Source organism: Petaurus breviceps, unplaced genomic scaffold, assembly GCF_028583685.1.
Source record: "Petaurus breviceps papuanus isolate PSGF00001 unplaced genomic scaffold, PetGlider_PUasm1.0 90064, whole genome shotgun sequence".
NCBI lineage: Eukaryota > Metazoa > Chordata > Mammalia > Diprotodontia > Petauridae > Petaurus > Petaurus breviceps.
In genome coordinates, this window is record NW_027187173.1 from 597,598 (window position 1) to 621,917 (window position 24,320).

Below are 24,320 nucleotides of genomic sequence, written 5' to 3' on the forward strand. Positions count from 1 at the left end.
TACTCCTGGTTTCTTTCGCTCCTGTTCTCCATTGGCCCCGGGATACAGATAGTTAATGATGCCGTGATTTTTATTGAATGCTGTTTACTAATGTTGATACTTTTTTCTCCCTAAAACTTCAAGAGTATTTTTCCAATAGCACCTCCGTTGGTCCTCACACGAACCCTTTGTAGTGCGCTGCAGTTAGGCACTATTTAAGCGCCCACTATGTGCCAGGCGCTGCTGAACAGGGCGGACACCGAGAAATTTTTTTGAGAGACACAAAACACCAGTACCTGCTTTCCCTAGGAGCTCACGTTCTAACGGGGGAGATAACCTCTGAGAACGTACTGTGGTGGTGGTGGTGGGATGGGGGTGGGGGGCTGGGTTTGAAAGAAGTGTCTGATTCATGAAGTCGAGAGACTGGAGATGAAGAGGCGGAGTGTTGCTGGTGGTGTGGGTGGGCAACGTAGGGGGCTTGGAGACCAGAGGTGAAGAGACTGTGTTGGAGGGAGGGGGAAGGAGGAGGTAGAGAGTTTTTGTAAAGAGCCCCCCATAGTAGGCAAATAATGAATAACAGGCTCAGTATATTGGCAGTGCCTTGTGTGAGGATGGGTAAGTGAGCCAGTGTGACTGGATTGTTCAGTAAGGATGGAAGAAGATTGGAAAAGCCAGCCGGGAAAGGAGATTACGTGCCAGAGGATTTTATAGTATTTGATCTAGGAGGTAATAGTAAGCCTCTGGAGTTTATTCAGTAGGGGTGTTATGTGGTTTAACTTGTACTTTGGGGGCAATCACTTTGGCCACCGAATGGAGGATGACCCGATGAGATTAATATCCTCTTGTCCAAGTTTGATACAGATAAATGGAAGAATGACTGATCTGGGGCTTAAGTATTTATTTCCCATACCAGAGATAGGATCATAGATTATGGTCTTGGAAATGACTTAAGAGGTAAACTAGCCTGACCTCTTCATTTTACCCATGAGAGCACTGATTTCCAGTGAAGTGCTGTGATTTGTCCAAGGTTACACAGTACATAGGAGAGCCAGAATCTGGTCCCAGATCATCACACTCCAAATACAGCCCTCCTCCTCCACTAGACTGTACTCCTGGTTTGAGAGGTCTAATAGGAAATAACCACTTTGCTTCAGGAGATTTGGGTTCAAATCTCAACCCTTACCCTTTAATTAGATGTCTGCATCCAGGACATTTTAGTTAACATTTTTAGTCTTTATTCAACTACCTGACTCACAGGACTGTCATGAGGTGTGAACAGTGCTTTGTAAACCTTAAGCAATATTTAAATTAATTATTATGATGACTTGCTAAGAAAAAATTAAAATCATGATTTAAAAAAAATTTTTTATGCCCACCACAAATAAATGTTGGGGAGGGGGAGTCATGTGATAGGTGTTGCAATCTGCTTACCTGAAGAGTCACCATGGGCTGCAAAGATCACGGTTTGCATCCAAAATAGCAGGTACCTTGAATCTGCCCCCCCTCACCTTTGTAATTTTCTGGCAGTGTGATGAATGTGGCATTTGGTCACATTCCCGAATCAAGCTGGATGGTGAGTACTAAAAACATCATAGCCCAGAGTGGCTTTTTCACGAGTTTTTTCTTTAGCTTCGAGTTCCTGAATGGAGTGACCTCGTGCCAGAGCCTGTCCAAACTGGAGCCCTGACCTGAAACTTTGTTTTGAAGCATCAGTTCAGTCTAAAAGATAGTATTTTGTTAGTTCATCTTTGGTACTTTTCTTAACAGAAAACTTACTATCATGGATTTAGGGCTGGAAGAGACCTCAGAGTTAATCTTGTCATAGAATTGTAGGACCCAAGCCAGAAGGGTCAAAAGCCATGTAGGCCCAAACTCTCATTTTATATTTGAGGAAATTCAAGACTGGGTAGTGTATATTGGGAGGGATGTGGGAGATAGTTTTGGGGCCAGATAAATAAAGTACTTTTTCTGCATGTGCTGTAGTATATAGTTGGGTCGTCCTTTTGTGAAACTATTTTTTTTACTGAGTTTCATGGTGACAGAAGACTCATGGTGCTTCTTCTGTTTTCCAGTGTCCATTTCTTTGCTACAGCTCAGAGTGAACATATAAGAAATAAACAGTGGGATAAGAATTAGTTTATGAAAAATCATTGGGGCGGCTAGGTGGAGCAGTGAGTAAATCGCTGGCCCAGAGTCAGGAGGACCTGAATTCGGTTCCGACCTCAGACACTTAACACCCACACACAAAAAAACGAGCTGTGTAACCTTGGGCAAATTACTTAATCCCAATTGCCCTCCAAGAGGAAAAAAAAAAAGGAAAATCATTTGGTTTTATTTCCACCAGTTATCACTCCATTTTATTTAATCAAAACTGGAATAAGCGGCATTGCCAAAAAATGCACTTAAAGTTGTCTAAAGATACAAAACATAACATTCTTGAGCTCCTTTATGAAAATGGAAAGGGTGGTTAAGGACCTATAAGCAAAATGTTGTACTTTATGGGATAAATGGATTTTCCAAGAGAATTGGAAGGAATAAAGAGGGGCAGCATGATTCAGTGAAGAGCCTTGGATCTGGAGTCAGAGTACCAGAGTTGGAATCTCTGCTCAGTGGGGACTGTTCAACCTTTCCCAGAGTCACTTCTCCTTTCCGGGCCTCAGTGCCCTCATCTGTAAAAATGAGGGAGTTGGATTAGAGGAACTCTAAGGTTCCTTACAGCTCTAAATGTATGATTCTATGAGTTGTGTTGCATGTGAGTAGGCAGACCCAGAATAAAAAGTTTTTTTTTTTTTAAGGTGGGGGGGAAGGTAAACAAAGAAATCTATTTTATTTGCATATTAGTCTGGATCACTAGAATCCTGAAATGATATTTCTTCATTATTTAAAGGACCCATATAAACCCTCTAAGGGCAGGGATTGTTTCATTTTTCTCTTTGTTCCTTTGTACTTAGCAAACTTACAAATAGTAGGTACTTAATAAATGCTTGATTTGATCTGTGAAGTTATCCCCTTCACCAGAGAGGCTCACACCAACTAGAGGAGGGAAAGGAGTATTTATTAAGTACCTGCTGTATGTCAGGTATTTGCTAAGTGCTTTACAAATATTATCTCATTTTATCCTCCCATCAACCCTGGGAGGTAGGTGCCGTTATTATCACCATTTTACAGATGAGGAAACTGATGCAAAAGGTCCAATAACTTGCCCAGGTTCACACAGCTAGTAAGTATATGAAGCAGGATTTGAACTCAGATCTTCCTTATTCTAGGCCCAGGTCTCTATTGCACCACCTGGCTGCCTCTAAAGATTGCCACAAGCACTATGGATGATTCATTTTATTGATTCGCTCAAAAAATTCACCTAAATTCGACAAGCATTTATTAAGTAGGTACTATGAGCCATATTCTGGATACTGGAGGTACAAAAACCAAAACCCAGCAATCTCTGCTCTTTACAAGCTTTCATTCCTCACCCTGGGGCCTCTGTTCTGATGGAAGAACCACTTCTCTCCACAGATACAAAGTCCAAGCCTCTACTCAAAGCCTTTCCCATTTGGTAGGATTTGCTAGTGTTGGCATAACTTCCCACAATCCAGGGTTGTTACCTCCACACCATAACCAGCAGGACTATAGGCTGGGAGAGAAAAAAGGAGATGAAAATTAGCAATCTTAATACCATCATTCAGTTGTTAACCATGAGTCCTTGAGACTTTTCTTTTTCTCACTTTAGGTGGTATTGGAGACAGTTAAAATTACCAGAGTTTGTAGATTTTATGAAGGCTAACTATCCTCCAGGATTCACATATGAAGAATTTGCACTGGAATTTAAAGGAACATTTTTTAATGCCAACACCTGGGCACGTATTTTGGAGTCCTCAGGTGCCAAGTACGTTGTCTTAACTACCAAACATCATGAAGGTGAGTGAAATACTGAAATAAGGCATTTGTTAAGTGGCTCTTATGTGCCAGAAAGCATTTTAAGTGTTGGGATACAAAGAAAGGGGGAAAAAAGCTGATAATGCCTAGGGAAGAGTATAAACCACCACCTTAAAACTTTTTTTGTTATTATAAGCAAAATATTCATAATTAATACTAATAAATAATCAAGATGGAGGAAATAGGTAAGTAAAACCTGAAATTTTAAATATTCACATTTATATTAAAGAGAAAACAAATAGGTTTCAGCTAAATAAAAATGGTGCCTTTGTTGTGTTTTCTTCTGAATCCATTTGTTTACTCATCAAGGTCTTCGAGGTCTGTTGCATTTATAAAAATCATGCAGATTTTTCCAAATTTCCTTGTATTCCTAATTGGCTGTTTTCATATTATAATGAGATTGGAGTAGGAACTAGGACAGAGGCCCCTCCACCCCCCCCCCCCGCCCCCAGATGGGGGGAGGGGTCTGACTGGAGAAATAAGTCTTCAGTGGTTGTGCCTAATCTGTTCCCACTGGTATTGAGAGTCCAGTGGCCCAGTTAGGTGTCCTCTCCTGCTTCTGACACCAATTAATGTCAGCTGGCAGAACTGGCCTCTAACCTGTGGGTGGCCAGAGCTGAACAAAGCTGGCTAAGGACAGGAGAGTCAGGAATCAAACAGAAGTTTAATTTCGAAGTGAGGGAAATGGCTTGCAAGCAAGGACACATGGGAAGATAGCGATACTTAATACCAACGGCTATGCAATGAGCTGTAGCCTTGACAATGAGGGGTAGCAGCAACAGTGAGACAAGTATGATTCATAGCAGGGTGTCATGACCAGAAACAGTTCTGGGATTTTGCTGTGGCTGAGATCATCCAGAGGGTGAGCACAAAGGATTGTTGTTATGCCAACTGAGGGCACAGCTTGCTTTGCTGGATCTTAGCTCTAGAAAACAGGGTATCTGTATTGACAATACTGAAGTAGTTTACCACTTCTCCAGCTTACTTTACAGATGAGGAAACTGAGGTAAGCAGGGTTAAGTGACTTGACCAGGTCACATAGCTAATAAGTGTCTGAGGCCAGATTTGAACTCAGGAAGACTCCAGGTCTGCCACTCTACCTACTTAGCCACCTACCTACCTTTAAATCATTTAGTATTGTGTAATAGTGGGCAATCAAATGGTTCACTGGGTCTGACATGAGGAAGACCTGAGTTTGTCACTGCCATGATCACAGTTTTTAAGTCTTTTAAAGTTGTCTGCCTTTACAGTGTGGTTTTTATATAAATTCACCTCCTGGTTCTATAAATTTCACTTTGCTTCAGTTCATACAAGTCTTTCCACATCTCTAGCAAAATAGTTTTTTCCATTACACTCTTATACTATAATTTGTTCAATTATTCCCCAACTGATGGGTAACATCTTAGGTACTTAGTCTAGGTTAACCTTAGTTTCTTAGCTACGGTTCCTTTTCCTCTTGGATCTTTTTAGGGTATAGGCCTAGGAGTAGTATTATTGGGGTAAAAGAAAGGTATGGTTTAGTAACTTGTGGAAAATATCTTCAAATTGCTTGCGAAACCAGCTGGATCAATTCACAGCTTTACTAGTAGCGGAAGTAGAATGTCCCTGATTTTCTGCAGACTCATGGTTTTGTTTGTTCTTTTATTTGTACTTTTAAAAACTTGTAAAATTTTGTGTAATCAAAAATGGCTATTTTATCTTCTGCATTTATCTCTGTCCCTTGTCTGGTCATGAACTCATCTCCTATTCATTGATCTGAAATATTTTTTTCTTCCTTGTTCCATTTGTTGATGATGTGATCTTTAGTATTTTTCATGTATCACTTTGGAGCTTATATTAGTAAATGGTGTGAATGTTGATATTAACCTAATCTCTGTCAGACTGCTTTCCAGTTTTTGTCAAATAGTGAGTCCTTACCACACTAAGTGGAGGCTTTGGGTTTATCAGACACCAGGCTATAAGGTTTGTTGGATTTTGTATCAGATGAGGAGATCCTTACTATCCAGTTCAACTACTGTCTTCTACAGTCCTCCAGGCCTTACCACCTGCCTTATGGATCCCTAGCACTGCCACCTGACTTGCTGATAGAACCTCAGTAACCCAGGGCTTTGTCATCTGACTCAGCACTATACCTTTAGGATAGCCAGCCTTTTCTGTCCTCTCTATTGCTGAACTTTCTTTTGTGTGTTGTCTCCCTCAGCTAAAGTGAGGTCTTTGGAAACAGAGACAGTCTAACTTTTTCTATTTATAACCCCATCATTTAGGACAGTGGTTGGCACACAGTAAGTATAGAATAAATGCTTTTTCCTTCATAGACCCACCAATGAGTTGGCTGTTTACTAGCCAGATTGCTTGCTAGAAATTTCCTTAGTCTATAGCCCCACCAACAGGTGGACATCTGTTTCCTTGAAATGTTGCCAACAACACATTTTATAATTTTTTTGCTATTTTTGCCAATTCTAAGATTGTCTAGATTTTTCATTTCTCTGATTATGTGAAAAACTATAGTTATTAGCTTTTTGCATTCCCTCCAAAAATGGTCAATTCATGTCATTATAATTAGTTATACAATTATAACTATATAATTGTAAGTGTATCATGTTTTTATAATTCTAAATGTCATTCATCTGATACATTTACCACGAATGTTTTTCCCAATTTGTTTTTTTCTTACTTTAGCAATGTTGTTTTTCGTCATATAAAATCTTTCTCTGTATAAACCTGTGGTATTTGATAGGAAGTATGAATATAAACTGATCTTCACCATGCAGTTATGAGCAACTTCCTTATGAAGAAGAAAATAAAATCCATTTTGAAACTGTTTTTTCAATGGAGAAAAGAAGTGAGAGACAATTATCATTTCTTTGTAAGTTAGGGAACCAGTGTTTCTGCAGTCCATCCACACTCAACTTGAAAGAATGTTATTATTGAAAAATATATTATTATTGAAATAAATGTTATGCCCTCAAAAAGGAATTGGGAGAAATAATTTAACAGGCATATACAATTATGAGGCTTATAATGAAGATATTTTGTGGGCCAGCAATTGGAGTTCCAGTAGCAGACTGTGAGTTCTATAAGGGGAAAGGATTATATCTTTTTCTCTTTGTAGCCTCAGCTGTATTTTAGGGGCCACAATGATTTTCATTTTCACAAGTTTCTTCTAAAGAATAATCTTTCCATAGAGATTTATTTTTGAGATGTCTTGACTTGTGAACATTTTGATTTCCTAGTGTCTGGTTATGTCCCCAAACTGTATTCTGTGTTCACAGTGAGCTGGGGTTTTGTTTGTTGCTGTTGTTCCATTTTTCATTCTTGAAGAGGATCAATGACATCAGGAGGTTGATGTTTTGACTTGCAAGTGAATTGGATTTAAGTGAGGCAGGGGTATGAAAAGTCATCAGCCTCACTCTCTCCTCCAGAGTTCTTGAAGTCCAGTGGCAAGACATAGGTCAAGACAACTGGTGATGTCCCCCCTCTGCTTCCCCCCATGGGTTTTTAGTGTTGTGCCTAGTGGGCTGACAGGTGGTAGATATAGATTCTTTGGGACCCATGTTGTCATATACAGGGGATGTACTTGCTGAGCTCTGTTAGAAGGGTAAATCACAGTGTTAGATGTTATTAAATTGAAGATCCATATGGTAGAAATTTTGGATTGCTAAGTTGAAAGACTTTAGATAGGATTTTATAAATATCAGTACTGCATTGAAACCTACTATAATTCTGTGATCTTCAGAACAAGAAGACATTTAAAAATTTTCCTTGTTACAAATCAAAAGTTAGACAATCTTAGAACCTATTTTTACCTTTAAACATTTGATTTTAAAACTTTGAATTCCAGATTCATTCCCTTCCTCCCTTGTCACCTACCCTTACTGGAAAGATAAGCAATTCAGTATAGTTTGTACAAGTATAGCTATGCAAAACATTTCCATAGTGGATATATTGTAAAAGACTGACTATATTTTCATCCCTCCTATCCCACCTCCCACTTGTTCTATTCTCTACTTTGATCCTGTCTCTTTTCAAAAGTGGGTGCTTTCAACTTCCCTCCCCCCCAGTCTGCCCTGCCTTCCATCATCCCTCCTCTCATCCCCTTCCCCCCTACTCTCCTATAGGGCGAGACACCCTATTTAGTGGATATGTCATTCCCTACCTAAGCCAAATTCAATGAAAGGTTGACCCATTCCTTTTTGCCTTCCTGTTCTTCCCCTCCATTGTAAGTTTTCCCTTGCCTCTTTTATAAGAGATAATTTACCCCATCTCTTCTCATTATATTCCTCTCTCACCTCTTAATTTCACCTTTAAGTATTATCCCTTCCTATTAAATTGGTCTTGTGCCCTCTATCTATGTATACCTGTACACATAAATACACACATTCACATATGTATTCATGTGCCCATATACCCTCCTATATAGATATATGTGTACATTTGTGTGTGTATACATATATATATATATATATATACACACACACACACACACACATATTTCTATTCCCTTCAACTGTTCTCATACTGAGAAAAGTTTCAGAAGTTACAATTGTCATTTGGATGTAAATAGTAAAACTTTGATAAGTTCCTTATGATTTCTTTTCCCTGTTTATCTTCTCATTCTTCTTAGCTTCTCTTGCTTCTTGTATCTGAATGTCTAATTTTCTATTCAACTCTGGTTTTTTTCATCAAGAATGCTTGAAAGTCCTCTATTCTACCTAATGACCATATTTTCCCCTGAAACATGATACTCAGTTTTTCTGGGTAGGTGATTCTTGGTTTTAATCCCAGCTCCTTTGACCTCTGGAATATCATATTCCAAGCCCTTCTATCCCTCAGTGTAGAAGCTGCCAGATCCTGTGTTATCCTGATTGTGTTTCCACAATATTCAAATTGTTTCTTCCTGGCTGCTTGTATTATTTTCTCCTTGATCTGGGAATTCCAGAACCTGGCCATAATATTCCTAGGAATTTTCTTTTTGGGATCTTTTTCAGGAGGTGATCAGTGGATTCTTTCAACCTCTATTTTGCCCTCTGGTTCTAAAACATCAGGGAAATTTTTCTTGGGAATTTCTTGGAGGATGATTTCTAGGTTCTTTTTTTGATCATGGCTTTCAGATAGTCTAGTAATTTTTCAGTTATCTCTCCTTGATCTATTTTCCAGGTCAGTGGTTTTCCCATGAGATATGTCATATTGCCTTCTATTTTTTCATTTGTTTGGATCTGTTTAATAGTATCTTGATTTCTCATAAAGTCACTAGCTTTCATTTGCTCCAATCTAATTCTGAAGGAATGATTCTCCTCATTGAGCTTTTGAGATTCTTTTTCCATCTGGCAAATTCAACTTTTTAAGGCATTCTTCTCCTCATTGCCTTTTTGAGCCACTTTTGCCATTTGAGTTAGTCTGTTTTTTAAGGTGTTACTTTCTTCAGTCAGGTTGTTGACTCTCATTTCATAATTTTCTTGCATTGTTCTCATTTCTCTTCTCAATTTTTCCTCCACTTTTGTTATTTGATTTTCAAAATCCTTCTTAAGGTCCTCTATGGCCTGTAACCAGCTTGTATTTTTCTTGGAAGCTTTTGGTGCAGGAATTCTGACTTCACTGTCTTCCTCCTGTTCCATGCTTTGATCCTTTTTGTCCCAAAATAGGAGTGTAAAGTTGGGTTGCTCTGTTTACTTTGCTTCCTCATTTGCTCATGTTGCCACTCAATTATTTGACTTTTGGGCTTTTTGCCACAGTAGGACTCTGCTACCAGACAGGGTTTTCTCAGCTGCCGAAGGTATTAGTTGGGTGCCCTCTCTGAAGTCTCCACACACTCTGGCAAGCTGGTCACACACCCCAGGACCTCCACCCTAGACCACAATCCAGATCCAAGCAGGTTAAAGCAAGAGCGATTACCCTGGTTGCTCACACTGGTTGCTTGGTTCCCCTGCAATCTGCAGAGCAGGAGCTGAAGCTGTGGTGGCTGCTGCACAGCCAGCGCCTCAGTGGCTTCTTGCCCTAGGGGCAGAGACTGACCACACTCCCAACTACTGGATCACAAAGTCCACACTGCACTAACCTCTCACTGTGTCCTTAGCATCTATGTTGATAATTATGGAAATCACCACAGCTGCTGGTGATCTGAAGTCCCTCCAGCTGGTGGCTGGTCAGGCGGCCCTGAGGCTAAAATCATAGGCTGGTGGGAGGCCTGGGTCGGCTCCCAGAGCATGCTAGCTGCTTGCTACTGGTCTGCTGGGCTATCCTCAGTGGGAGGTTCGCTTCTCTGTGTCATTTTGTGGGTTCTGTAGCTCCAAAGTTTGTTCAGAGTCACCTTTTACTCTGAATTGGGGGAGGTGGAAGCCGGAGCCCCATGGAAGTCCTGTTTCTACTCTGACATCTTGACTCCACCCCCTTTCCTTTGGATCTTAGTGAATATCAACAAACCTGATTGTCTCTTTAGGGGACCCAGGGAAATTTCTGAGTCTTCTATATTATTATACAGAAATTTTGGGGGGGCTTAATTTTTATGTCTCTTTATATACAAAGGCCAGGATTTAAGAGGCCCTTTTCAGGTATGAATTATTCAAAAGGGCTAGAAAAATGGCACACAGAATTGTTTTCTCATCTACTCCATTATATTTATAGAAGATTAAAATCAGTAACTTTTAGAGCAGTGCTCATAGCTTCAAGGTATTACAAAATTAAATATAATGTCTTCATTTCAAAGCACAGTACATGATAATGCAGAATGATTGGGAAATGGTGTCCTTTTAAACTGAGTTTTGCTTTAACTAAGGTTTACTGAACATGGCTTACCAAATTTCAGAAAATTGGAATACAAGGCATTGATTCCCTCAGGCAGGACTACAGGGGGTAGAGAGGGAGCTGAGGTGGGAGGAGGTCAAGTTGATCAAAATCTTTTGGTTGATTCTGAATCTGTAACTCGCTGATCTCTAAATCAGCTGCTAAGTCTGTTCTCCTTTCCTGGCAACAACTTAAAACAGCATCATCTTCCCCTTCCAGAAATGATCCTAAGACTGAGGATATTAAAAATAACTCTATTAGGCAGTAGAGCAGTTATGTGGTGCTGGGCCTAAAGTCGGGAATACTTGAGTTCAAATCTGGACTCAGACTTACTAGCTAGGTGATCCCAGGCAACTCGCTCAGCCTTTTTTTTACCTTAGTTTCTCTGTAAAAGGGGGATAATAATAGCACTGACCTCTGAGGGTTTTCGTGAGGCTCAAATGAGATATTTGTAAAGTGTTTTGCAACTTTAATGAGTTATATAAGTGCTAGCTATGATGATGATGACAAGTGATGATAAACCTATGCAAAATACCTACTTTGTGCCAGGCACTGTTTGGTGCTGAGAGTATAAAATGCAGATCCTGCTCTCAAAGCCAACATGTAAACAACATACAAATATGATGTCTATGAGATGTATATAGGATATATCAGAGATAATTAGTAGAGGGAAGGTACTAAGATTTAGGAGTATTAGGACTTTATCTGGAACTTGAAGGAAGCTGGGAGGTGAGGACAAGAATTAGAAGCTTTTTTGAATGTCTCTGACAAAAGCTTGTCATTGTTCTTTTGTATAAAATTGAGAGTGGGGGAAAAAAGAATAAAATATAAATTGTAAAAAAATTTAGATTCTGTACAAATAAGAGTTACTATGAACAAGGCATGCATTTATTTATATCCAGTGAGAGGCAGCATGGTATAATGGATAGTGAGAATCAGGAAAACTTGAGTTTAAGTACTTCTGTTTACAGGCTGAGTAATCTTGGGCATGTCCCTTGATAGATCAGAGCCCCAGGCAACCTTATGAGGTAAATAACCTAGAAGTGGCTAATCTGCCTGAGTAAAAGGAATTTTTGTAATCCTTTTAAAGATGAAATCACACTGATCCAAATAAAAAACAATGCAATATATATACTGCACAGCCCAGAAGTATTTATAAAGATTTTCTGTTTCCTGTTTGGTTTTTCAGGTTTCAACCTCTGGAAATCTAATAATTCATGGAACTGGAATGCTGTTGATAGGGGGCCAAGAAGGGACATTGTAAGAGAAATGGAAGTAGCTATTAGAAATAAGACCAAGATGCACTTTGGCTTGTACTATTCCCTTTTTGAATGGTTCAACCCCCTTTTCCTTGAGGATCAAGCTAATTCTTTCCAGACAAGACATTATCCACCCTCTAAGTGCCTGCCTGATCTCTATGAATTAGTGAACACATACAAGCCCGAGGTTCTCTGGTCAGATGGTGATGGAAATGCACCAGATACCTACTGGAATAGCACTGGCTTCTTAGCCTGGCTATATAATGACAGGTATATAAGTTTATAGGTTTCTATGGTTACTATAAATTCTTTTCACTAAATTGGTAATATTTTAAGTTCCTCAATTCCTGTTTTATTGGTTTGTTGGGGACAAGTCACCGTATACGATGTTTCCACATAATTCTTGTGTCCAAAAATCTTTGTCTTTTTCTGGACCTTTTGTCCATTACCTCTCCATCAGGAGGTTATTAACATGCTTAGTTATAGGTCCACTGGAGACATAATTGGTCACTCACTACATTGATCAGAGTTTTTAAGTCTCTCAGAGTTGTTTTCCTTTACAGTACTTTTGTCTTTGTATAAATGGTTCTCATGGCATTCATTGCTCATTTCAGTTTGCATCAGTTCACACTACCCAGGGTTCTGAAATCATCCCCTTTGTCATTTCTCACAGCAAAACAATATTTCACTATGTTCTTTTAACATAACTTGTTTATCTGCTTCCTAATTGTCTAAGAGGCAGCCTATGGTATCCCTCCTATTCTAGTTCTTTGCTTTTCTTTTCCTCCATCAGGATTAAGAAGTATCTTTTGCTTACAATGCTTTTCTTTCTGTATTGTCCACTGTCTTATCATTATCCTTCCTCTCCAAATCCATCCCTGTTTCCCTGTTGATTTTGGTGTTTTTATACCAAAATCTGTGTGTGTGTGTGTGTGTGTGTGTGTGTTCAGTCTTTTTTCTGTTTAGAGAGGAGTGAGGTTCACCTGAAGCATACTCCTTCTGAAACCCCTTTTTCTGTTTATTTAGTCTTCTCATGTACTCCACTTATGAGAAATAACAAACTCCACCTCCTTCTTCCTCCTTTCTACATGGATGTATGCCTTTTATCTTTTCTTCTCATTTTCTTTTTCAAACTGGTAGAACAGAAGAACCATTTTACCCTTTAGTAGAAAGAACTCTACTCTTGGAGTCGAGAGAGGAGTCGAGAGAGGAGTCTTGGAGGTTCGACACTTCCAACCCTATAGCTATGGGCAAATTACTTAAATCTCTGATTTAATTTCATTATCTGTAAAATGAGGACAAAAATAACATTGACCTTGTAAGGTTATTTTGAGTGTTAAATGAGGTGATGTATGTAAAGTGCTTTTCAAACCTTAAAATCAGATATAGATGCCAGATAATATGTGGAGACCTTTCTGTATTAAACATTACATTTAGTTTTGGATAGTATTAAGAAACAAAACCTCCAAATCACTTTCCCAGTGTAGTGTTACAGTTGGTGAAAATGAAGAGCACTGGATAATTCAGACTTTCATGAGTTTGTAAACCAAAATTTCTCATGATTTTTCTCGGTATTAAAATAGACTGTATTTTTCCCTTTTAGCCCAGTTCGGGATACAGTTGTAACCAATGATCGCTGGGGCCTTAATAACATCTGCAAGCATGGTGGCTTCTTTACCTGCAGTGACCGTTACAACCCTGGACACCTGTTGCCTCACAAGTGGGAAAATTGTTTGACAATAGATAAGGAATCTTGGGGTTACAGGAGGAATGCTGAACTCTCTGACTACCTCACAATTGAAGAAATAGTGGAGGTATGGTAAAATACACACTAACTACTGGTATGGTAGCTGTGCAGGGCACTAGACGAAGGAGTAAGCAGGTCTGGGTTCTGGTCTTGGCTCTTTCACTAAGGGTTGTGAGACCATGGCCAAGTTGCAGCCTCTTTGGGTCTTGGACTAGAAGACTTGTAAGGATTCTCCAAACTGCAATTCGAGGCTTAATGTTTTCCTACAATACAGCTCAACATGGAAAACTGCTTTGATCCATCAATACAAAGTAAAATTTAATTATGAGCATCCATTCATATTTGCTACAGTGGAAAGGCACCTAGCCTGGGAATCAGAAGAAAGACCTGGGTTCAAATTCTGACTTTGCTACTTGTTAGTAATGTGATGTTGGACAAAATATTTAACTGCTCTGAGCCTCAGTTTTCATCATTATAAAGGGGGATATATTACCTACCTCAATGGCTTGTCGTAAGGATTAATGATCTTATGTATGTAAATTGGGGTACAGATGTCAGTTATTACATAACATGATGGATTACTACATACATGCATGTGTTATACAAGGAATTAAAAAAAAAGCACCAAATAGGGAATTATTTTAAAGTAAATAATAATAACAATAAATCAAATGAGATAATATTTGCAAAGTGCTCAGCACAGTGGCTGGCACACAGTAAGCACTTAAATGCTTGTGCCCTTTCTATGCCTTCTCATAACAACAATAATAACAATAATGCTATAATTGTGCCCTTTAACCTTTTAGCAACTCATAGAAACAGTTTCATGTGGAGGAAACTTTTTGATGAATATCAGTCCCACAAAAGATGGCGTTATTCCTCCAATATTTGAAGAACGTTTGAGGCAAATAGGAACCTGGATGCAAGTCAATGGAGAATCCATTTATGGAACCAAACCTTGGCGAGCACAGAATGATACGATCACACCAAGAGTCTGGTGAGTGGTTTGATTTTTTTTTCTAAATACTAGACCTGGGACTTCCTTTATTGGGCCTTCTCCTGGTGAGGGACTTCTTTTACCAATGCAGATGGCCACCTTTTCTGCAACTTAAAACCTTAGAAGGTTGCCTAGGGCCCCAAGAGGTTAAGTGACTTGCCTTCAGTCAGGCAGGATCTGAATCCAGTTTTCCTGACTTGTGAGGCAAACTCTCTGCTTACCACACTGTGGATTAACTAATATGCAATACTGGGTGGAAAGGACTTTGATTCTATATACAGGAGGGTAGAGGCCTTTCTTCAGAACAGACGTGCTTTTAAAATCACACAATGAACAACTAAATGGTCTATAAGATTATCACTGTTTATCCTGGAAAAAAAAAAAGGTCTTAAATACTCAAGAAGTCTAGTAGGATGGAAACTGAAAGGTAGTGGAATTTTCTTGTTTCTATCCACACACTGCCTCTTTCTGGGTGAAATATATATATATATATATATATATATATATATATATATATATTTGCATTTGGTATCTTCTATATATATATATATATATTTGCATTTGGTATCTTCTGTAGAGTAGTAGTAGTAGTAGTAGTAGTAGTTGTGTGTGTGTGTGTGTGTGTGTGTGTGTGTGTGTGTACCTGTGCAGGCTGGGGGGCTGGAAGTAAGTAGAGGCAAGGTCAAGTAGTGTCCTTCTGCTCTCAGAAGGCACCCATCAAGTATTGATTCAACGACTGCTCAAGTGTAAGTGGGATTAGCTTATTCTTCTTGACCCCACAGTGATAAAGTAGGAGAAATGGATAGAAATAGCAGAGAGACAGAATGAGGTTGGATCATTAAGCAAACTAGAAGACTTAAGAGTTATATATAGAGAAAATATATTTTGAGGCAGATTAAAATCAAAGCTAACACTTTTGAGTTAAAAACACGATTTTTCAGAGAATTAAAAATGTTACTTGTCTTTACTCAGTTAAAAAAAATTACTCGTTTCTATTTATTGTCTTTTTTCAAAGTTTCAAATCACTATGTCTCTGCATTGGGCAGGTGCCAACCTGTAGTTAGATCTGCTCATCTTAAAATAGATTGGGTTTCTGTATATGAGCCTGTGTTAAAAGAGATAAGGAAGAACAATAGTCAAATAAGAGTACAGTGAATTCAGTGTGCCTCAACTAACTGGAACATGAGATGGTGCATGAGTCATTTCATTAGCCTAATGTTTAGTCTCTATTCTTATTTGTTGTGTGACTAATGTAGTTAGTGCTTAATTAGCCATACTAATGGAGAGGACCCAAATAAAGAGAGTATAAAATTAAATATAATTTTAAAATCATTTGGAATATTTTTTATTTGCATTTGAACATGAGAACATCCAATGTTCTGAAAATTAATTTTTGAATAAGAATTAAGATTTACCCTGAAGATTTGATTCAGGAAAAAGTGAGAAGCTTTCAGTGCCCTCTATTCAGCTACCCTTTTCCTGCTACCCACTCAATGCTGATGAAAAGTATAAACCTAGGCAAAGATGCCACTAACTAATCTTTCTAGGGCCAATTTTTTTTTTAATTTCAAAGAGAAGTAAAAGTACAGATCTACCTTTCTAATGTAACTAATAATATGGCATTTTATAATTAATATAGCTAATTCTATGAAAACACAAATTCATCAGAAAACAGTACTACAAGTAATAGTGAATGTCATGGGAACAAGATAATAAATAGGAAGTATAATTCTTGGGACATGAAGATCATACTGCTGAGTGCAGTGGAGCTCTGGACATAGGCTAGGCTAGGTTTGTGATGGACTATGGCTCCAAGGAAAGTTCAGAGAAGGGTCTAAGGGTCGGTTGGTTAGAAGTGGAAGGAATACAAGGCAGAACAACTGGGCTGGCTTTAAGGTGGCTTTATGCAGTGGAGACAAAGGGACAGCAAGCAGGGAGTGTTAGACTGCAATCTGGTGGTTGAATGAACTGACGTGACATGACAGTGGGATTTTACATTGTTAAGGTGCGGTTTGGGTTATACTCCATTGATATTATTGTGAAATACTATACATTGGAATCACTTAACAGGGGAAGGTGTCATGACTCCAAGAGAACAGTGTGTCAGTATGGCATGTCCTTGAGCAGAGGAACAATTATCAGCAAGAGTTTGAGAGCAAGATTAGTTGTGAATAAGCTAAAATTCAGATAGCTGATTCTTAATTTCTTAAGACTGCAGTAGAGAGTCTTAAAAAAAAGTGTTTTAAGAATGTATATATGGAGCTTTTATCACATTGCATGCCGTCTTGGGGAGGGTAGAGGGGAGGGAAGTGGAGAAAATTTAAAACTCAAAAACTTATTGAAGTGAATGCTGAAAATTAAAATTAAATAGATTATTTTCTAAAAGTGTTTTTTTTTTAAGCAATTGGGGTTAAGTAACTTGCTCAAGGTTACACAGCCAGTTATTTCTGGGTGTGGTGCTAAGTATCTGAGTCCAGATTAGATCCCCAGGTCATCCTGACACTGGAGCCGGTGCACTTACTTGCTGAGCCACCTGGCCGCCCCTAAAAGTGTTTTGATAAAATATGTCTAGACTCTAACTAGGAGATGCAGACTAACTAGGATGCAAAAATTTTTTTGGATGCTTAAACTTTTAATAGTCTCTTCTTGTGCTTCCTGCCTGTTCTTTTCTTTTAAAAATAGGTATACATCGAAACCTAAAGAGAATCTGGTCTATGCTATGTTCCTTCAGTGGCCATCATCAAGGCTAGTGGTACTTGGCCAGCCCACAGCAACTGTTGGGGCAACAGAAGTAAGAATTTTATTAACCTTTCTGTTTTTGTAAATTTACTGTGTGGGATTTCCTGATAAAAATATATATACAATTCCAATTTTAATTTAATGAAATAAAAGTTGGTCTTATATACAAGAGAAATGCCCAATAACTTTATAGTGATTTTGTATCAGCATTTATTAAATACTTTGTGCCAGATACTCTTAAATGCTGGAGATATGAAAAAAGGCAGAAACACAGTCCTTGCCCTCAAGGAGCAATTCTAAAGGGGGAGAAAATGTGCAAAATATCATACATACAAAATTTATATAGTGTAAATGGAAGGTAGTCTTAGAGGGAAAGCACTAGCAGTGAGGGTTGGGTCTGAAGATGGGAGTATGAGGACTAGAAAAGGCCTCTTGCAGGAGGAATTGGATCTGAGTCTTGAAGGAAGACTGAGAAGCCAGGAGATAGAGTTGGGGGTAGGCAAGGGCAGAGAATAGGACAGAGCATTTCAGGCATGGGGAACAGTCAGGAGGAAGGCACACAGTCAGAGTGATGGAATCTACCGTGTTTCCCCGATAATAAGACCCATCCCGAAAATAAGCCCTCCCCTTACTGTGTAAGATTCCTCTAAAATAAGCCCTCCCCCGAAAATAAGCCCTATTGAGATTGCTACTGTAGTGAAGGTGATCCCCTGCGCTACACGCTACATTATGGTACCCTCTGTATGCACCGTACCCCCCCCCCGGGTGAAACGCACGCCGTGTTCCTAGCTGCATCCAGTCAGAGCTGCAGCAGTGAGCGCGTCATCCTGTTCTTCCCCAGTGATTTGCTTATTGAATAAAGGTACATTTTTTTGTTCACATTTACCTGTTTATTAAAATTGCTGTCAATATTCATTAAAATAAGCCCTCCCCTGAAAATAAGCCCTCTGGTGTTTTTCTGTCCAAAAAAAATAATAAGACAGTGTCTTATTATCGGGGAAACACGGTAGTCTTCAAGGGAAACCAGAGAATGCCAGTGTAACCAGATTATTGAACATGTGGAGGGTAGTAAAGTGTAAGAAGACTGGGAGGGTTAGAAAAAGCCATATTGTAAAAGACTTTAAAAGCTGAAAAGAAGATTTTTATATTTGATCTTGGAGATAATCGGGGGTCACTGGAATTTATTGAAGAGAGGAGTGACGATTTATTGAAGAGAGGAGATGAACCAATCTATTCTTTAGGAAAATCACTTTGGCAGTTGAGGGGTGGGTTGGAATAGGGAGAGACTTGAGATAGGAAGACAAACCAGGTCATTATAATAATCTAGAAGTCAAGTAATGAGGGCCTGCACTAGAGTGGCAGCTGAGTAGTGAAATAAGATCGAGAAATGTGAATGTAAAAATGGTAAAACTTAGCAACAGATTGGCTTTGTTGAATAAATGTACATAAGCATTTGTTAACTAAGTGATCATACAAGTTAAATAATTTTTGAAGCCTTTAAAAGTTTGGGTTCGATGGTAATTTTAAAGAAAACTAAAATTTTAAAACAACCATATTCATATGAATATAAAATGTCTAGACACTGCTTTGCAATATAATTAACCACCAAGATTCAGATCTTTTATTATTTTTTTCAATTTATTGTTTCCCCTACCCCACTTAATACTGACATTAAAGGTTGCTCTGTTTGCCTTGTCTGGTTAGTACACATCTCATTTAATCAACTTAGGATGCAACATCAAACTACTATTATGAATTCACTAATATGAATTCTGGCACCATTCATTACCTGATACATAGTGTCTACTTTAGGGTAGATGAAAGAATTGTCATTTTCTGTCAATAAGAGTGATGTTTTTTGAAGAAAAAAATCGAATAGAAATAATGAAACAGAAAATGAATAAAATCAGTGCATTTTGGTGACTTTTTTTTTTAACTTCTTAATTGCAGGTGAAATTACTGGGTTATGAACATCCACTTAAATGGACTTCTTTGCCAAATCATGGAATAGTGGTGGGACTTCCAGAGCTAACCCTGGATGAATTGCCATGTAAATGGGGCTGGTCTCTGGAAATGAAAAATGTGAACTGAATGATGCAAACTCTTTCTCAAGTGTGAGGTTTGTCTACATTCTGCTCCCTGTGGAAGAGAAACCTTCTGGAAATGAACCTAAGACTGAATCCGTTCATATTCAGTACAAAAAGCAAAATGGAAATCCAGGAGAATAGCCAAAGTAAAGCAAAGAGTAGAAGTAATTATCTGGTTGATTAAGGGTTTGTTTTGACCATAAATTGCCCAATTGATTGCTTCAGTTTTCTAATGTGCTTGATCATCAGAGACTTACTCTTGTTAGATTTTGTGCTGTGTTGGGGTGTGGATTTTAAAGGTGGTATTTGTTCCCTCAGATGTGCTGGCAGTGGATATCCTAGAAATCAGGCGATTATAATCTTGTACCGGTAATTTGTTTTGCTTTTCACTATTTTTTCTTAACTTTAATCCTTTGGACAAAGACCATCTAGGGCTAATTTAAGGCCCAATTTCTGACCTAAGCAGTAGCTCTTCTGTTAGAAACCAAGAAGGCTTTTTTTCTGATCCTGTGATCAGAAAAAGTATACTTCATTCTGACATAGTTTATTATCTCAAGAAGAAAATTAAGAACATATGCTTTTTGTTGCTGACTGGACTAAAGTGAATAGCTACATATAAAGCCTCCATTTTGAATGTTAGATGTTTTCAATTTGCCTATATCTGTCAAATAAATCAGCTGCTGGCAACTTTATAATTTGTCTATACAGAGAGTGACTCTAATTAAAGAACATTATTTTGTACCACTATTTTTTGGAGATATTTTTTTTCTTAAATGAGTTTGTGCTTTAAGCATAACTAAGACATTCTAATATAATATGCTGCTACATTTTAGTTTAAGAATAAAAATGTCCTGGGTTTTTACAAACAACTAGTAATTATAAGATCATGTAAAAAAAAAAAGCCAAGAATTAGAATACATGTTGGGATGCACTTCATAAATACTAATTTGTTCTCCCTCAAAGTCCTTATAACAGTATTCACCTTAGAGTAAATGCACTGTGAAAAAATTTATAGTACATCATACAAATAGTTTAGCAGGTAAGAAACTAGTGTTGACAGGTATCCACTTATAACATGTTGCCAACTTTTTGTTTGACAGGGAACTTTCTAGGCAAAAACCTATTAGTAAGGAAAGGTTCTCTCTTTGGTGGGGGAGTGTATAAGACAATAAGGAGCTTAAATTTTTTTTTTGATGTTTATAAAAGCTAGTCTTTATTGGCCAGACATTCCTTTCAGTGGATAATCCAGAGAAAACAATAAATATATACTAACTGTTCAGTCTCTATGAAGACCTTTTAAATACCTGAAAGATAAATGCAAACTGGGAAATCATACTGAAAAACAAAATTTTATTATAATAGCTAACTTGATATAGGCACCTTTATTCAGAAAAGTACAGTTATCTTTGATATTAGGCTGTTGTCTCATTTTTCCTCAGATAGCCCTGAGGTACTTTGTTGTGAATTTAGGAAAGACAGCCATGTTGAATGAAACAGTCAATTAATATTTATTAAGCACCTACTATATGCTAGGCATTGTTCTAAGCATTAGGGATAGAAAAGGATAAAAGACAGTTCCTGCTCTCAAGGAGCTCATAATCTAATGGAGATGATTTAGAAACAAGTATGTACAAATTATATACAGGATAAATGGGAAATGACCTACAGAATGAAGGTCCTGGAATTAAGGGGAAATCTTTTATATTTGATCCTAGAGGTGACAGGGAGCCACTGGAGTTTACCAAGTACATGGTCAGACTTGCACTCTGACAGCTGAGTGGAAGATGGACTGGAATGGGGAGAGAGTCAGGGCAGGGGGACCAACTAGCAGGCTACTACAATCATCCAGGTATAAGGTGATGAGAGCTTGTAATAGTGTGGTACCATGTTTCCCCGATAATAAGACCTATCCCGAAAATAAGCCCTCCCCTTACTGTGTAAGATTCCTCTAAAATAAGCCCTCCCCCGAAAATAAGCCCTATTGAGATTGCTACTGTAGTGAATCCCCTGCGCTACACGCTACATTATGGTACCCTCTGTATGCACCGTCCCCCTCCCCCCTCCTCCCCCCCGTGAAACGCACGCCGCGCTCTGAGCTGCATCCAATCAGCGCTGCAGCAGTGAGCGCGTCATCCTGTTCTTCCCCAGTGATTTGCTTGCTGGTACATTTTTTTGTTCACATTTACCTGTTTATTAAAATTGCTGTCAATGTTCATTAAAATAAGCCCTCTTGTGTTTTTCTGTCCAAAAAAATAATAAGACAGTGTCTTATTATCGGGAAAACACAGTAGTAGTGGTGGAGCCAAAATGGTGGAATGGAAGCAGTAACTTTTCTAAGCTCCTCCATGAATCCCGTCAATAAACTTTAAAAAGTGAATCTAACGGATTTTGGAGTGTCAGAATCCACTGGGAGACAGAGCGTGGCAGAATCCAGCCCAGGAAAGTGCCCACATGGGTCCGGGCAGGGGGAGTGCAGAGCATGTGGGGGCTGCAGCAGCTTGGACAAGAGAGCATACTACAGCAGAGAGAAGGAGCCTCAGCTGGCGGACTCACCCACCCCATCTCACCAGCATCTCACCAAGGGTCAGGAGGATCCATTGGAGCTGGGTAAGAGAGGGCTCAGGGGCCCCAGCAGAGACAGCAGCTTCTTCTGGGGCTATCAGCCCCCAGCCTGTAAGTTTAGAAACTGCTTGCCTGACTTTTCAGAGCCTAGGATGACAAAGTGAACTCTGGCTGCTCTGATCCCCCCCTCCGGGACCTAGAAAACCCAGAGATAAGTGTCCCACCCACAGTGAAATCCTGAGACAATGGAAATAGCCTCAGGCTTGGGAGACATTGAGAAGGGGTATAACTGAGGCAGCAAGAAATCTGAAGAGAAGAGGGGGAGGGGTCCCAACAAACCCTATCTCACCTGACCAGCAAAAGCCTGCCAGAGTTGTAGCCCAGGGGCATAGAGGCAGAAATCTCTGGAGTGGCCAGACCATCCCTCCTCCACAGAGTACTCTGTAAGCATCAGCATAACTTAAGGAAACACTGAGACTCCAGGCCTTGGCCTCAATATACACACCCTGAGGCTACAGCACACAAAGCCAAAAACCAGGCACCTAGCTCCCAGCCTGAGAAATTAGAAAATAGGAAGTTACAATGGGAAGGAAGGAAGCTGAGAAGGAGAAGGGGAGGACAAGTAAATCGATTAGAGCTTATTATAGTGAGCAAGAACAACCAAATACAGAGGACAACATGGACTCTATACACACACCTGAGACCACAGAAGGAAATATAAACTGGTCTCAAGCCCAAAAAGCACTCTAGGAGGAGCTCAAGAAAGATTTTAAAGGCCTTATTAGGGAGGCAGAAGACAAATTTAAATCTACAGTGACCAAACTGGAAAAAAGTTTCACTGAAGAAAACAAATCCTTAAAAAGTAAAATTAGTGAAGTAATTGGAGAAAATACCTCCCTAAAAAGGACCTTCAAAAACTAACTGAAGAGAATAATTCACTAAAACACAGAATCAGTCAAATTGAAGCTCAGGTCTCTATGATGCTCCAAGAGTCAATCAAACAAAACATGAAGACTTTAAAATTGGAAGAAAGTGTAAAATATCTCACTGGAAAAAAAAACTGACCTAGAGAACATATCCAGGAGAGATAACTTAAGAATTACTGGTCTACCAGAAAGCCATGATAAAAAAAGTAGCCTGGACAACATCCTCCAAGAGATTGTCAAAGAAAACTGTCCTGCAGTCCTGGAATCAGCAGATAAAACAGTTATCGAAAGAATTCACTGGACTCCCCCTGAAAGAGATCCCAAATTGAAAACTCCAAGAAATATAGTAGTCAAATTCCAGAATTACAAGATTAAGGAGAAAATACTGCAAGCAGTCAAAAAAAAAAACAATTCAAATATTGTGGAACTACAGTAAGGATCACACAAGACCTAGCAGCTTCTACATTAAAAGACTGGGGGGATTGGAATTTGATATTTTGTAGGGCAAAAGAGCTAGGACTGCAACCCAGGATTAACTACCCAGCAAAACTGAGCATAATCTTTCAGGCAAGGAGATGGTCATTTAATGAAATAAGGGACTTCCAGACTTTCCTGATAAAAAAGCCAGAGCTCAATGGAAAATTTGATCTCCAATTACAAGACTCAAGAAAGACATAAAAAGGTAAACAAGGAAAACACACACTCATACACACATGCACACATGCATACCCATGCACACATGCCCATAATGTGGGATGCAATAAGAGCAAAAAAAAAAAGAAAAAATATTCACATCCCTATATGAGAAGCTGATAACTGTCAATATCGAAATTTATATGATTATCATGACCCTTAAAAGGGTTATACATAGAGGATGTGGGTATAAATGAACTAATCTGATGATTAAAAAAAAACTTTATGAAGGAGATCAAAGGGACTGCAATGGGATAAAAGGAAAGGATGAGACAGAAAAAGGTAAATTATGCCATATGAAGAGGCATAAAAACACTATAGTAGAGGGGAAGGAAAGAGGGAGAGGAACATCATTTGAACATTATTCTTATTGGTTCTGGTTCAAAGAGGGATCAACATAATCAGTTAAGTTTAAGATTCTAATGTGAAAAGACACGAAAACTCATTAAATAGAGGGAAAGGAGGGAGGGAGAGGAGCACTGTATGAAAGTTACTCTCATTGGTTTGGGGTCAAAGGGGGAATAACATACTCTGATAAGTATAAAAACCTATTGTGTCCTATAGGCAGTAGGAGGGTAAGGGGGGGATTAGAGGGGAGGGAAATAGTAGTAAGGGGAG

At 38.8% G+C, this 24,320-nt stretch overlaps 1 protein-coding gene across 1 annotated transcript in view; it reads left to right on the forward strand.

Moving 5' to 3' along the window:
• Positions 1-20,268, forward strand: part of FUCA2 (alpha-L-fucosidase 2) — a 20,812-nt gene extending 544 nt beyond the window's left edge. Inside the window, exons 2-7 of the mRNA XM_069107462.1 lie at positions 3,707-3,894; positions 11,882-12,221; positions 13,555-13,765; positions 14,505-14,695; positions 17,378-17,486; positions 19,385-20,268. Coding sequence (XP_068963563.1) covers positions 3,707-3,894; positions 11,882-12,221; positions 13,555-13,765; positions 14,505-14,695; positions 17,378-17,486; positions 19,385-19,525 — 1,180 coding nt within the window. The 3' untranslated portion in view covers positions 19,526-20,268. The remainder of the gene's footprint in view (positions 1-3,706; positions 3,895-11,881; positions 12,222-13,554; positions 13,766-14,504; positions 14,696-17,377; positions 17,487-19,384) is intronic.
• Positions 20,269-24,320: the final 4,052 nt, after the last annotated feature.